Source organism: Bidens hawaiensis, unplaced genomic scaffold (assembly GCF_021521415.1).
Source record: "Bidens hawaiensis isolate Kalapana, Puna unplaced genomic scaffold, B.hawaiensis_p1.1 tig00028236_1, whole genome shotgun sequence".
NCBI lineage: Eukaryota > Viridiplantae > Streptophyta > Magnoliopsida > Asterales > Asteraceae > Bidens > Bidens hawaiensis.
The window spans coordinates 289-16,000 of record NW_027494591.1 but is presented as its reverse complement, the minus strand read 5'-3'; the positions used below and the strand labels follow the sequence as shown (position 1 = coordinate 16,000).

The following is a 15,712-nucleotide window of genomic DNA, read 5'->3' as shown; positions in this document are numbered from 1 at the left end:
TAATAGTAATTTATTTAACGAGCATTTATCAATCAATACACAAAAAAAATTAAAAAAAATTATATTCATTTTAAAAATTTTAAATCTTTCATTTTATAGTAGCTGACTTTATTTAAATACGTTAAGTTTAAAAGTTTAAACACCTAATCAAGTACATTTATAAATTTAGAAACAAATATTTATATCTTACAAATTGTTTAAATGCTCTTTCAAAACTCTTAAATTTTTGAAATAAATGTCTGTTTTATAGGTTTGACTATCTCGTTAAGTTTTAAACGGTTTCACTATAAAATAAATATTTCTCAAAATAGAATAAAAACTTTCATTACTATTCATTCAAAATTATTTATAGATGTTATTAAAATCAAAGTCTTTTGAAACAACTTATATATGCAATCTAATTAACAAAATATTTAGTTTGTAACTAATTCAAATACGGGTTTCATTATTAATATTTTTGCAGTAATTTAGGATATAAATTGGGTATTGTTTGAATTTGTAATTAATTTGAGGTGTTGTTGTGACATTTGAGCCAAAACAAGGTACACCTCAATACGTATTTACCGATTAAGCAAATAAACGCCTTTTGCGTAACAAACGAACGATTAACCGAACGGGTCGGGTTATGACCCAGATATCTCGGGGGACCATCTATAAGTGATATACGATCTATACAAGCTAAAATATTAGTAATATGGCCTTAGTTTGATAGCAAACAAGTTAAACGAAAACATGCTCGTTTGACTACCCGCTATAGATTTAAACGCGAAAGATAGTTACAAACCAAGCGTTGTATCATCCGTTAAGCCGAAAAAGACTTACCAAACACTTACTTGAAATGTTTTAAGCGATCCGTGAAAATATTTTTGATTTTTACAAACATATAGTATGTTTTTATAATTTTTTCACAAAACTAGCCGAAAAACACTCGTTTTCGCACTGTTTAACGCACCCGATAAGTTTTTCGCGCCAAAAACCGAACCCGAACTAAATTTGGACCGGGCTTCTCGTATTTGGGCTTGAGAAATCAGAAAGTTAGGCCAAAATGGGCCCATGGGCTTCCGGCCGCAGCCGCCACCCAACCCCTTTTTTTTTCCTTTCACATATAAACTAGATTTGAGATATTTTTACACATATTTTCAAACACAACTTCTGGAACTCTTCTTCTACAGCCAAAACCGGCAAGAAACTAGGTAAAAACCTTATGATTAATCGATCTTTGATTCGTTTAAACTCGTTTAACAACATATAAACATGTCTTGATTGTTAAAAATCATAGTTAACCATGTAAAACTCTCAAAAATCATTCAAAAACATACTTTGATGTTAAACCTAGTTTAAAATCAGAATCATGATCCTTTTTGGCCATAAACACGGATTAAAGGGTTGAAACGGCGTTTTTACGGTTCAAAAGTTCGTTTTTATGCACTAGCCGAAACCCTAAGTTAAAGGGTTGTTCTATTGATGAAACCTGCTTGGTTTGTGATATAGGAATTGTATCTAGCTTGCATAGAAGCACAGGAACCTGAAAACTTGGTTAGAAAGCCGGAAACGAGCCAAACCCGCTAAGGTAATGCCGAAACACTAGCTTACGGGCTGTTTAGGTTAAGGTTGTTATGTGCATATTTTTAGGCCTTGAAATTTTGCAGGAACATCAGGGACCATTTCAATGAGTCCCTTTTTAAATTTGGTAATTTTTAGACCATCCGAGAATATTTGGCGAATTTATTACCGAATTGGGACGTTTATTTGGGAAAAATAGCTAAAATACTTCAAAAATTATGAAATTTTTCTGGGAACTCATATTGATGTATTTTGATCACATATGAATTTTGGGATCATTTGGAGAAGTCTAAAGATGCTTTGTTTATATGCGTTCGTGTGAATTTTTATAGCCGAATTTGGGCCGAAAAGAATATCGCACGAGCTTTTTACATTATGGAATTGATACAGGTTGATTTGGGACATGATTTAAGCATTCAGGAATTTTTGTGAAATTTTTGTGGAATTTTTGGAAATTGTTTGGGGTAAACGGACGATTTTCAGGCGAAAAATAGCTGATAAAATGAATTTTTATAAATTAATAAATCAGTAACTAATTCCAGAAATATTTCTATAAAAATCTACATATTTTAATTGATAAGTGGCTAAATTTTCATAATTTAATAATTAACGGTTAATTAATTATGCTAATTTGAATATTAAACAAATTTAGTTTTTATAAAAACCGGCAAGTTCGCGATTAACGAATCTGCGCGAATATCAAGACACCAAGAGTGATCAAAAATCATATTTTTGGACTAATTAAGTAAAAACGAACTTTTCTATGAGAAACCTGGACAATCCGGGTGGATTGTGCGCGTTTCTTCTCAAATCAAACTGAATAAACGGAAACGGGCCCCGTGGCTAATCCAGGACCCCGGTATGTGATCTTTCTTTATAACTTAATCATTTTGTTAACCAATACATTTACCCAAGCTTATTTTCCCTTAACTGTTTTCTGAACGCGTAAACGAACAACTTGGCTCAGCTGGGAAAACGGAAATCTGAGCCAAGTTCGGTTTTAAGTATTAGACATTGAACAACATTACAACCTAAACCTATTGCCACTTTCTGGGCGTTCCAGCTACACCCAGATTAGTTATACAGCCCAGTTTAGTATTGAGATTATAATAATATTAAAATATTAATATTATTATAATATTGATTATAGGAACTCCTTATAGCGGACCGAACAAACAACGAGCTGATACAGTACTGATTATCTACTAAACCGTGAGTTTCATGACCTCACTCTTTAAACAGTTTTACGAACTTTTGGGGTGAAAAGCATGTTTGATTACATATACATACCTGAAACATGTATTGATGTGAATTATCTAAGTGCTAACACATGAAAGTCCCCACTAACACAGTGATTAACTTCGAGCCGGTGGCTTGTGAATAGTACTATTGGTTTGACAAATCCAAACGGAGCCTGCATGTATTGCTGAGACTTTACCCCGTTTGCACATGACCATAATTATAAAACACGCTATGTAGTGTTAGACATAGCTACTTGGGGCATGTTGTGGGCGGAAAGGGGCCACAGTGGTTGATTGAGCGTGGGAAATGGATGCACTCAGCACATACAGTCAAGGCTTCACTGTAGCTTAGCATAATTACATCATTTACATACATACATACTTATTTCATGATTACAAGTGTTAACTTGTGAATACTCATTACTGTTTTCTTGAAACTCGTGAAACTCACTAACTCTAGTAGTTGACACGTTTTAAACTGCTTTTCAGGTGTACCTAAATCGGAATGATTTGGTGATCTGTTACTTGCTCAAGGTGTGTGGTTGATGCTATGTGGATAGAGGCAAGGGTGTTAGTAGTAAGAACGTATAGTTAACGAACCAGTTTTGTTTGTATCACCTAGACTGTAAAACAACGATAGAACAATGAGTTGTAATATATTGTAAATTAGTTTGTAATGTTTCTTTATAAACAATGTGTTGATACCAGAGGTGTCTGTTACATTCCCGTTTTACGCTTCCGCATTGTGCTAGTCTGGGTGTGACAGTTGTAATCATAGATTTTGGCGTTTTACTGGTTCCAAATTGCTTTGGATAACACAAACACCATCAAGGTATGTTTTCTTCAATTATGTCTATGTAAAGTTTTTCTTTTTATTAATTAATCTCGTTATAACTAATTGTTTGTTTTTTCTAATGTATCCGTATTGAAATTTGCACAATGTTTATTTTTGTTATATTTCAGTTATTGTGTATAAGACATGACATATTGGATGTTGATTTAATTAGACGGTTAACTTTCAATTAATATGTGTTTTTTGTTCTCATGTTATAAGTTATAAAGATGTTTTAACTTTTTATAGTATTTGTATGGTTTTGTATTTGAATTAAATTAACAATTCAATGTCTCATAATTTATGTAAAGGTATCCTTTTTTATATAAATATAACATTTGCATTTTACTAAATTTATAATATACACATATATATTACGTTTTAAATATGTTTTAATCGTGACATATATTTTACTAAATTGGGGTATTGTTTGAATTTGTCACTAATTTGAGGTGTTATACTCATAGGTTTCGGCATTTTATTGGTTCCAAATTGCTTTGGGAAACATAAACACCATTAAGTTATGTTTTCTTCAATTATATATATGTAAAGTTTTTCTTTTTATTAATTAATTTCCTTATCACTAATTGTTTATTTTTTTTCTAATGTATATGTGTTGAAATTTACACAATGTTTATTTTTGTTATATTTCAGTTATTGTATATGAGGCATGACATTTTGGGTGTTAATTTAATTAGGCGGTTAATTTTCAATTAATATGTGTTTTTTGTTCTCATGTTATAAGTTATAAAGATGTTTTAACTTTTTATTTATCTTTGTTAGTATTTGTATGATTTTCTATTTAAATAATGTCTCATAATTATGTAAAGGTATCCTTTTTTATATAAATATGACATTTGTATTTTACTAAATTTATAATATTCACATTCATATTACGTTTTAAATATGTTCTACCCGTGTGTAACACGGGCACCATCCTAGTTAATTAATAAAATGAATAAGATTGTTTGACGTGCCAAAGATTCCTAGTTCAAGTGGTTGATGTGAGGCAATCAAAGTCTTCAATTTTAAAAAGAGATGTCTTGTTTTCAAGTCTTACATGTGATAAATAATAGGGGGTTTCAAATTGGACCAGAGGTTTTCTCATCTATGATGGGTTTCCTCATTAAGATGATATTCGGTACTCTTGTGAAATGGAGATGAACGGATATACCAATGGACCGTCAGTTATCCAAATTAGCTGTTAAAAACAAAAATATGTTCATGGGTAATTTTAGAAAGGAAAAAGAAACAGGCTCTTATAGCATGAAAGAAAATTTACACACATTATAGATTTACATAAAAATGTTTATTTAACGAGACTAATTGGTTATTTAATTTACATTTTATACGGTGTAGTGTCCCTAGCCTAAAGTAAACCCAGAAATAAATAAAGCAAGCTGTCGTGTACACGAGTAATAATAGTTTATATAAATATATATTATGTACACGAGTAATTGGATTTTTCTGGAGTAGAAGACAAAAAGGAAAAAGCTAAAAAGGGGATATGAGTATCTTTTTATGCTAAGATAATAGTTCATTCCAAATATTAAAATTCAACATATATTTAAACCAACATTTAATTAATAAAAGATATAAGATTAAAATTAAAAAATAACATTTTAAAATTCACTTATGGCTACGTGTAACGGTTTAGTAAGCGTGAGAGGGGCTCAGCCATGTAGGCTCCACGTCACAAAACACCACATCATTATTCCATGACCGGGGCATTCTGGGACAAGTTATACCATTGAAGGCTAGATTGTATAACAACAAATTATTAAAATTTTAATTTTAATTCAAACAACACCATCTAAGGGAATTGTACGATGGGTCGGGTTGTTATTTAGGGTGACGGGTTAGACAGTAGGGGATGATGTGGCCCTTTTGGGTCGATACAAAAAGGCAGATTACTTGAAACTGGTATTACCAACACAACTATTAATAACCAACTGTGCGTGAAGTGTGAACCAGAAGGGTGGAACAAACACCTTTTCTCGAGTCATTCTTAAACATGATTTGGGGAATTCAGGATTAACACTTTGGGGCCTGTTAGGGGGTGTTTGGGATTCCTTATTTTACCTCCTTATAGCTTTCATTAACTTAATAAGTTACAAAAATGTAACTTTAGGAACTTTTTCTCTCATAATATAAGCAATCCTAAACACCTTATTATTTTTCAAAAAGTTAATAAGTTATAAGTTGATGAAAATAAACAATCCCAAACACCCTCTTAGAGGGATTAATGGCAAAATGATTTGTCACTATTGGGTCAAAAATACATGGTTAAAAGATGATCTGGGTAAGGTGGTCCTTAATGTTATCTTGCTGGGTTGTGTGAATGAGAAAATGACCAATACAATGGGTGGATGGAAAATCTGTGGGCCAAACGAACGTGTGAAGGTGGTCGCATTACTACTTGGATCAACACTCAAAAAATTTTGGGCCTTGGTCATTATTATTATTATTGTGGGTTGGGGCGTTTAATACGTAGCAGGCTTTTTAACAGGGGAGTGATTGATGTTTAGTCGGTTTGTACATAGTACGAGTGTCTATTTGAGTTGTTTTAGTTGTTTATTTTAGGAATTTCGGTACTTCATACGTGATTGTTGTATTTCAGGTCATGTACGAGCACGGGATGAAGACCTGAGATTCCCAGCACACGAAACGAGACGAAAAACGATTCCAGCTGATGAAGGGTCCCGTCGCGGTACGCGATGGGATTGAAGGGTTACCATTGTGAATTGCGATGTTGCTGACCGTGGTCCATCGCGATACCCGATGGACCAGGGAGAGACCCATCGCGCACCGCGATCCGCACAGACGGGAAAGTTAGGGTTTTCATTTATATTATATTTTCATGACCCTATTCGACATTAATCAGTTTCCAGGCCATTTTCAGAGCATACTAGAGTTCTCCCGTCAATTCCAACCATCTCTAGATCATTTATATGCTCCATAACATCGAGATTAAAGACTGAGAGATGACGAATCACGGCTAATTCTTTCGAGTCATACCCCGGTATGTATAGTTTGTAACCCTTCAGTATTTTTCTCATGTACTAAAACAACTAATTGTAATTGTCTTTGGTTAATATATGAGTATTGATGTTTAGTATTGTTGTGCATTCAGTCGGTTTAGGTTTTTGTCGATCAAAACGATTAGTTTGCCAGTTGCTATAATAATTGCTTGTAGGGTTGTGTTGATTAGGGTATGCAGTTTTAGATTTTAGGAGGGGGAAAATTTACGTTTTAGTAATTTGTATTTTAGTAGTGTAATTTGTAACAATTCCTTTTTCTGCTGACGTGTGTTTTAAAATTAGATAGATATAGTTTAAACTAAAACTTAAAATACAAAAATTACCAAAAAACAACTAATTAAAAGATACGTTAAAACATAATCATACGGGAAGCATAACTAATTATTAAGGATAATAAAATATTGAATCAAACGAGCAACCTGAGGAGTATGTATTATGCACATCTTCCCAATGATCCTGGAACCGCCAACGATCTTCATCGACCACCCATGAATCATGTGACACATACCCCCCCCCCCCGACGGAGGGATCTTTAAGACTTTAATAGGTGGTTGGCTTGCGTTTTCCGGTAATACTTCTTGGAGAGGTTTCGAAGTTGAGAAAACATTGTTTTGTGGGTTTGCCATGAGCAAAATGTGAAGGAAGAAGTTGACAAAAATGTTGTTTTATAGTGTGATTCCAAACTAGCCATTAGAATTTGAATGTTAATTTCGTATGGACTCGTACGAAGCGTATAATATACAACAGATCTTGTATGGCAGCATCCAAGTCGTACAAACATAAGTCTTATGGGTATATATATATGGGATCTCATACGGAACTAACGAATCGTATAAACAATTTCGTATGAATGTACTTCGTATAGGTTATCAACGACTACTGATATAGAGATGACCCCTATATGAATCATATCAACCTATACGACTCATATAGGTGTGACCGGATGTCTAGATAGTGGGCCGACGTCTGAATAGTTGTCTATAATATACACACATTTTGATACTACTAAGCTGCACACCTTTGGTACAGATATACCTCTATAGTTTTTAGTAACATGTGCTGTGGATAGAGATGTTCAAAACGGTTTGGGACTAGGAACCGGAACCGGTTCCTATATTCAAAACCACCTTTTAAACCGGTTCCAGGCTCGAACCGGTTAGGGAACCGAACCGGTTCTCCCACCCTCGGACCCCTAACCTATCTAACCGGTTCTTACCGGTTCCTAAACCGGTTCCTGTACCGTAACCGGTCAAAAAACGGCTATTTTTGACCCCAATGGTCAAAAAACGGCCAAAAAAAACGGTTAGGAACCGGTTCCGGTTCCAGAACCGGTTCCGGTTCGGTTCCGGTTCCTACCCGCCCCCACTCAGAAATGCAAGAACCGGTCACGGATCATCGGGTTGAATCAGATAGGGTCCGGTTTCTACAAAAAACCGGTAGGAACCGGTTCGGGTCCGGTTCGGTTCTAGGAACCGGTTTTGTTGATCATCTCTAGCTGTGGATCAGCCAACGGGGATTTCTATTATTTTGTTTAGAGAAAGCAAGTAAACATGGCATGTGATTATTGGTAAAGCACTTTGGAAAGCTTGTCGTTTGGACTAAAGTCAAACATCTTTTTGGTTATTTACATAAATGTCCCTTGTTTATGGTCAATATTCTTCATTAATTCTTAAGTCACAACCAATTGCAAGTTGCAACTTCCACTTTTGACCACATACTTTGACCCACAAAATTCATTCCGTGTGGAACGGGAAATAACTTCGCATTGCTTACCTCATGATTCATGGATAATATGCATGTTGTGAGAAGGTGTGTCATTGCATTTACAACATTAAAATTAAATCCGTATTAATGTTAGGATTTTGACGAAGACAAGTATAATTTTGGAGTCTAGAACACGTTAGAATTAGATCCATATTGCTAATGGTATGACTTGTGAGACAGGTGATGGAGTATTAAAGATTTAAAATGTATAGAGGATTGACAAACAACTTTTGAGTCATGGGTAATAAAACAACATTTTGCACTTTATAATGTTTTATGTGGACTTGGTTTGTATAAATTTGCAATAATTAATGATAAAAGATAAAATACAATAATGATTTATCATACATTAGACAATCTTACTTTCAAAAACATGTGGATACAAACTTGTAAATTCATTCAATTCCATTTTTGTCCTAATTAACCGCAACAATCACGCTATTGGAAAATCGCGAATCATTTTGCTTTTTAAATCTTCGACCAAAATCAAACTCGTACTCCAAAATCGCTGACCAAAATAAAAAACAAAATTAAATTGAAACTCAACTCGAACACGAACAGAACTGATCAACCACTGAGATAGCAAACATTAACGAAGGTTCAATTTTGATTCTCAATGAAAAAGCGTAAGTCAATTAAAATTACACTCAGTTGTTTAAGTCATACTCAATTAAAAGAATGCGATTCAACATTTTGCATTTGCAGGTAACGATATTATCTAAATAAGAAAGGGGAGATATCAATTTACGTTATAAACAGATACACTTAAAGGTAATTTAATAAATTCACCTTTTGATTAAAGAATCATAGAATGTAGAAAAAGCATGAGATTTAAACCGTTGATTCACTAAGCTAAAATAGTTTGCAAATATTCTTATTCTTTCAGAAGCAATGAAGCATACGTAAGTTAGAAATGCAGTCGTGGTTAAAAAAGAATCATAACGAACCTAACTGAGCATAATAAACCTAATTGAATAATAAAATTTTATTTTGCATTGTGATTGATATAACTTTTACTTTGTAATTCCATTTTCGAGCATTATGAGGGTAAACTGATATTCTATTATAAGTTATAATAATTGATTCACGATTGAGTGTAATTCAATTACATAATTAAAATTACAATAATGATCAAATGGGTTGGTTTGTAATACATGTTTGGAACAGAGCATAAATTATAAGCAATTTTGTATTGAAACCTAGCGTAATTCAGTTCTTAATTGAATTACATAATTATAGTGGGCTTAAGTTCGAAGCTTAATAGGCTCGAGTACGTAATATACGATAAGTCTTATTGTACGTGATGTTACCTCATAACACTAAAAAAACGCCACAAAATCCAACCTTTTTTTTAAACTAAACTACTAAAGTGGGTTTAGGACTTTAAGTTTAGGATATATTTATGGGCTGAGAGTTTATAGTGGGCTTAAGTTTCTTTTGGGTTCTGATATTCAATGCAGTTAGGACCTAAAAAGCAAAAAGGGGCGCCTTGATCAAAAGTGTGGGCTAAGAAAGCAACACCATAAGAATGAGTAAAACCAGAAACAAAGAACTTCATATCCATTTTCCATTACTCAAAATCCGACACCATTCATCATTGATTCAAATCCTACACTATTCATCATTGGTAATACACTTTCACATCTCATTGTAAGATTATGTCTTATACATGTTGGGTACCCGATTACCCATTGCTATGGGGCTACTCATTATTTGCAATTTCTCAAGTATATATCATGTCTTACCATTCCGACTCTTATTTAATTTTATTACCCAATGTATTTATACATATAAAAGCTAAAAAGTCAATTAACGAAAGATATAAGTTTATTAACCACGACTAAAGGAAATTAAAAAAACAAAATATTTAGAGGTATAATTCGGATAATCAATATCACCTATTTTCCGTAGTCGTGATTTTTTTCAGAAAAATAAATCTTATACCACAATAAACGAATCTCCCGAAAATATCAAATTTTGGGTCATGCATGTATATTTTCTGTTTGCTTTGATAAAAGATATATTGTATAAATTACAAAACTTTAACAACATAAAGTACCTGTGCCATCTAAACAAGTTACTTTTTTGACAGGATTTGCATAAGCAAAGCAATCAAAAAGAAAGAAAGGTATATCTATTTGCCAAGAAACTTGGGACCATTCACACCTCCAACAAATATTAAGCTCGCATATTTATTCAACAAGAACGATCTTAACATTTTCATCATCAAACACCATTTTAACATTCAAAGATGGAATCAGAGGCGGCTCGAGTTTATCAAGATTTCGAACCTTCAATGGAGTGGGTACCTGAAGATGATTCAGATACCCTTCTCATCTATCTTCCAGGTTTGTTTCATTTCGTTAATGCCGAAATTTTAATTCGACTTCCTGAGTAGTATTAAACTAGATGACATTATTTGTATCGTCGAGTGTTATTGCAATTATGTATATGTTATGTTAATGAGAATACATGTATCGATTAAACCATAATTTTAATCGATCCATGCATTCTCAATAACATAACATATATAATTACAATATTAGCACTTGACTACCCTCGTCTGATATTGCAAATTTGTAAATTGTAAAGGTTTTGCTAAGGAACAATTGAGGGTCCAACTAAGAGCAAGAAACCTGATTCTTAGCGGTGAACGAAAGCTCCACGAAAACACATGGAGTCGATTTCGTGTGGAGTTTCCAGTTTCCACAAATTGTGACCTCAACAAAATCAGTGCAAAATTCGAAGGAGACATTCTCTTGGTTAGGCAACCCAAAATGATCACTCCAGCAGCAAAGCCAGAGGAAGCTAAACCTGCGGCCGTTGCAGCACCTCAAAAGCCTGTGGATGCTAAACCTGCGGCCGTTGCAGCACCTCAAAAGCCTGTGGATGCTAAACCTGCAGCCGTTGCAGCGCCTCAAAAGCCTGCTGATGCTAAACCCATGGCCGTTGCAGTGCCTCAAAAGCCTGTGGCTGCTAAACCTGCGGCCGCTGCAGCACCTCAAAAGCCTGTTGATGAATCAAATGAAGGTAAAAAACCAATTCAACCAAACACAGAGAAGAAAGAAGTAGTGAAGGACCCTAAGAGGGGAGTGGAAGAAGGAGGAGAAAAAAGCGAAGCAAAATGTTGCGCACAAGCGCAAACAAGTGAGTCGGACAAGACGGTATTGGAGAAGTATAAACGAGCGGCTGGTGCGTTAGCCGTGAAGCTAAAGGCGTCGAGTTATGGTGTGAACACAATCGCGATTGTGGTGGTTGGGATTGTAGTTGGCATCTATGTCTCAAATTCAATCAAATCTTGGACCAAGGCTTGATCGTCTGAATGCACATGATATTAATTCGGCGTGTGATTTGATTCCAGTGTACTAAAGCTAATAAAAATTCATAAGTGTTCACGAGACATCTTTAATTCATTTGTTGTTTATAAAATAACTTCACATGCACTAATCGATGCATGCATGCACATGTAATATACATGGTAATGGTGCTACGATAATATGCTTCTTAAAGAAGAATGAGAAACTTATAATAACTAGTGATCAATTGGCTTAATATTGATATTGAGGTGTAGTATGAAAAACACTTTTTAGGTTTTGCTTTAGGTTATCATTATAGAAAATCCCAAAGAAATTCTTTCCAAAATACTTTTACAAGGAATGAGCAAGAAGAGAACCGAGTATCATTGCATGACTAATTAACAAGTTCTTCGCCAGTTAACAAGATGAATCGAGTATGTTACATATGCGTGAGATGATGGCTTATTTGATATTAGTCAAAATCAATGGTTGTTGCCTTGTTAATTGGTTACTAATGCATGCAATGGTCAAGTGTTCGTTTGGAATGGGAAAAGTAATGGAATGAACAAGGGAATGAAATGGATCATTACATTTTTTTATCTTGTTTGGTTAACCTATGAAAATAAAATGAATTTTTACTTTATGTTGTTTGGTATAAAAAAAAAATAAGAAATTATAGTAATGAAATAGAAATAATAAAAACACTCCTATCTCAAAAAAAAAAAAAAAGCCTACAATGGCGACGGTGGTAGCTCCGACGACAAAAATGATGGCGATGGTGGTGGCGGCGGCGGTCAGGTGGTAGGGGTGGTGGTGGTAGCATTGGTAGCGATGGCAATGGTACGGTGGTGGTGGTCAAGCAACGACAATGATGATGGTGGTGATGGTTAGACAGCGGCGGTGACAATGGTTGCGGAAGTTACGGTGACGTTGTTGGCGGCGACGACGACGGTGGTGGTAAGGTGGTGGTGGCGGCGGCGACAGTGGTGGTGGTGGTGGTGGTGCCGATGGTAGTTGTGGTGGTTGTTGTTAGGCGGTGGTGTTGTTGAGAAAGTAGGATGAAGGAGGAATAGAATGAACAAAAAAAAAGGGGGTGGGAAGGAATGGTTTTGATGGAATGGGATTCCATGCAATGGATGATTTCATTCCATTGAGTAACCAAACACCAATTTTTTCATTTCAATGCAATGAATCATTCCATTCCTTCTGTCATTCTTGCATAACAAACGCTACCTTATATTGATTTTATATATTGCAAAAGGTAAACTGGATTTTAATAATCTAAACGATAATTCATTGGCCAATAACAATTTATATTAGCAAAGTGATCAATAACACTCTTAACTTACACTTTCTGACCAATGACACTCCAATTTTAATCAAATATCTCAAACTCAAATTCAATTTGAATTGAATTTTGAGTTATTTGAGTTTGATTGACTGATTCGAATAACGAACACCCCTAGCTGCTCTACATGCAAAACTATACTTTAACTACTCGAATATTTTTTTTCTTTTAAAGTTTACCAATTTGGGTGTTTACTTGAATACTAAAATGTTTGTTTGACCGACGTAATCTGTTTGATTTATGAATTATGTATGCTTATAATTATTAATTTTAAAAGAAATATGTCTGGTTACGTTTCAAGTCTAGAAGAGTTTTGGGGTTAGGTTTTTGTATGTTATTAGATAAAACAAAAAACAAAAATTAAACATATAAATTTAAATTAAACATATAAATTTTAAGAAAAGTTACAATGAGTTTTCAAGTTTCTATATGTAACAAATTGATCTAGAAGCGTGCTCAAAATCAACAAAATTGATCTATAAAAATTTGATTTAGTATGGAAACTTTTGCAAATCAAAGTATTATGTTTTTCTTTTTTAACCTTTAGTTACTTTGAGTAGCAAGCGCCACATGGCAAAAGTACCTTGTTTATTGTTTCCCTCCAAATTATGGGCGGCAACTAACTTTTGTACTCCTACGCCACTATATTACTTACCACTCCTTAATCTTTCTATCATATTCATAATTCATCCTCCTATATTAAACAACTTAGCAAGCCCTTACCACTTATATAGAACTCATCTAATTCTATCAATCCTTCCTTCCTTCCTTCCTTCCTTCCCGTTAAGTCAGGTTTACCTTGGATTGTTCATGAGCAGAGGCAGGACTAATCTTAAACAAAGACTCTGCTAGAGTTTTAAACCAAGCTAAAAAGTTGAACTCAAACTTAGATTAGTTTTAAGAAATTAGTTTAGACTTTATTTGGCACGATTATATTGATAGACTTTAGAAGAAGAGAGAGTCATGACGGGAGTTGGAGCGAATAATGATGAGGAGTTAAACTTAATGTATTAATTTTTTTTATTTAGCTATAAAATGTTAATTTAACCGAGTGATATGTGGGTATTTGATTGAGTTTTAGCATGTCTAACTATGTTTTTTAAACGCTTATTAACATGAAACATCGTTACTTTGAGAATGATTTGATTTGCAGTGCTTGGAGCTTAAAAGATGCTATTTGGGAGTTACGTGAGAGTTAGAACAAGTTTGGGATGAAAGAATATGCCAAAAAAACAGAGAAAAGAGAAAAATCCGGCACCAAGCCACAAGCAAGCTAACGAGTTAACCAATCTTGGCTCGAGCTCATCGGTTCATTTACAAACCGAGTTAACTTAGATCGTTTACAAATCAAACTAATTTCGAACAAAATCTTCTGTAGCTTTCACAAGCAACTTCAAGCCAATAGTCCTAACTATACTATCTAATCCTACATGTGTTCATCAGTTCGGATATCAGTTAAGTGTGAGAAACAGGATGAATAAAACTCCATGGTGAGTAACTGCAACATTATACCACTCATATATTACCAACAAACCCCCTATACTTTCCAATATTCATTCTTTCATTCATTTTGTCCTTGGCTAACTTTTTATTAAATTCAAATGTTGGAGCTGAGCTGTCAATGACCTCACAATATATATTTCTTGTGACTTCAGTTCATTCTTCCCTCCATTTATAACCTCCCTTTACCATTTATAATATCACAAAGTAATGGACGCCGGTGAACAATTCCGGAGACGCAGGAGCCTCCAAGAGCGGCTAGCACTAGCATGTTGTGGGTCCACTTGGGTCGCCGGACCCTCCACCATGAGCCTCCAAGATGTCGTTGACCCACTAACCGAGTCAACATTGGAGGCTGACTGCGTTTTCCCATCTCCTAGGATGAATCTGGCAACCGCGTTGGCGGCTGAACATGACACTCAGTCAACTCCAGATAATAATAATACGACACCGGCGAGGATGTCGTTGATGAGGTTGTTGGAAGAGACGGACGATCAGGATGAAAAGGGGACGGATTCGGTGTGTTGCGTGTGTATGGGAAGGAAGAAAGGTGCGGCATTCATACCATGTGGGCATACGTTTTGTAGGGTGTGTTCGAGGGAGTTATGGTTGAACCGAGGTTCGTGCCCGCTTTGTAACCGTTCGATTCTCGAAATCCTCGACATATTTTAAGCACATTCGATTGATTGTTTGAACATTGTTTGTACACGTGATTTACCGTGTTGTTTGAGTTTTAGTATATTAAAGTAAAACTTTTCTTTATATGTTACGTTATAGTGAGTGTGAGGAGAGCCACGGTGACGCGAACGTGACAACATTTTTTTCCCATTACACATAGCCTCACAAGTGGTTCCATCCGCTGCAAATGACTACCAATGTCGTTGCCACTTATCACCCTTTATAAAGCGTCACCACCACTTTTAGTATCAACGCATCGTCTTATGGTATGAATGTACGATGTCAACTACCTTGTCAATCTACGATCATTGTTCACCGACCTTTGTTTATTAAGCATTGTCGCTAACATTTTTCGCTCACAATTCTGGCCACACCAAGGATCATTGTTGTCCATTGAATACCATAAGTTTATGAAATTTGATGGTTCTGATTTTATCTTTTGTATATTG

General features: G+C 34.7%; 1 protein-coding gene across 1 annotated transcript; it reads left to right on the top strand.

Annotated features, from left to right (window-relative positions):
• Positions 1-14,795: 14,795 nt before the first annotated feature.
• LOC143576531 (uncharacterized) lies at positions 14,796-15,257 on the top strand. The gene has a single exon (XM_077060600.1). It carries the CDS (start codon positions 14,796-14,798, stop codon positions 15,255-15,257), a length of 462 nt encoding a protein of 153 aa, XP_076916715.1.
• The last annotated feature ends 455 nt before the right edge of the window (positions 15,258-15,712 follow it).

Bases quoted from the DNA above. Each gene is read 5' to 3' on its own strand.
- LOC143576531 (XM_077060600.1), top strand. From the start codon at position 14,796: ATGGACGCCGGTGAACAATTCCGGAGACGCAGGAGCCTCCAAGAGCGG.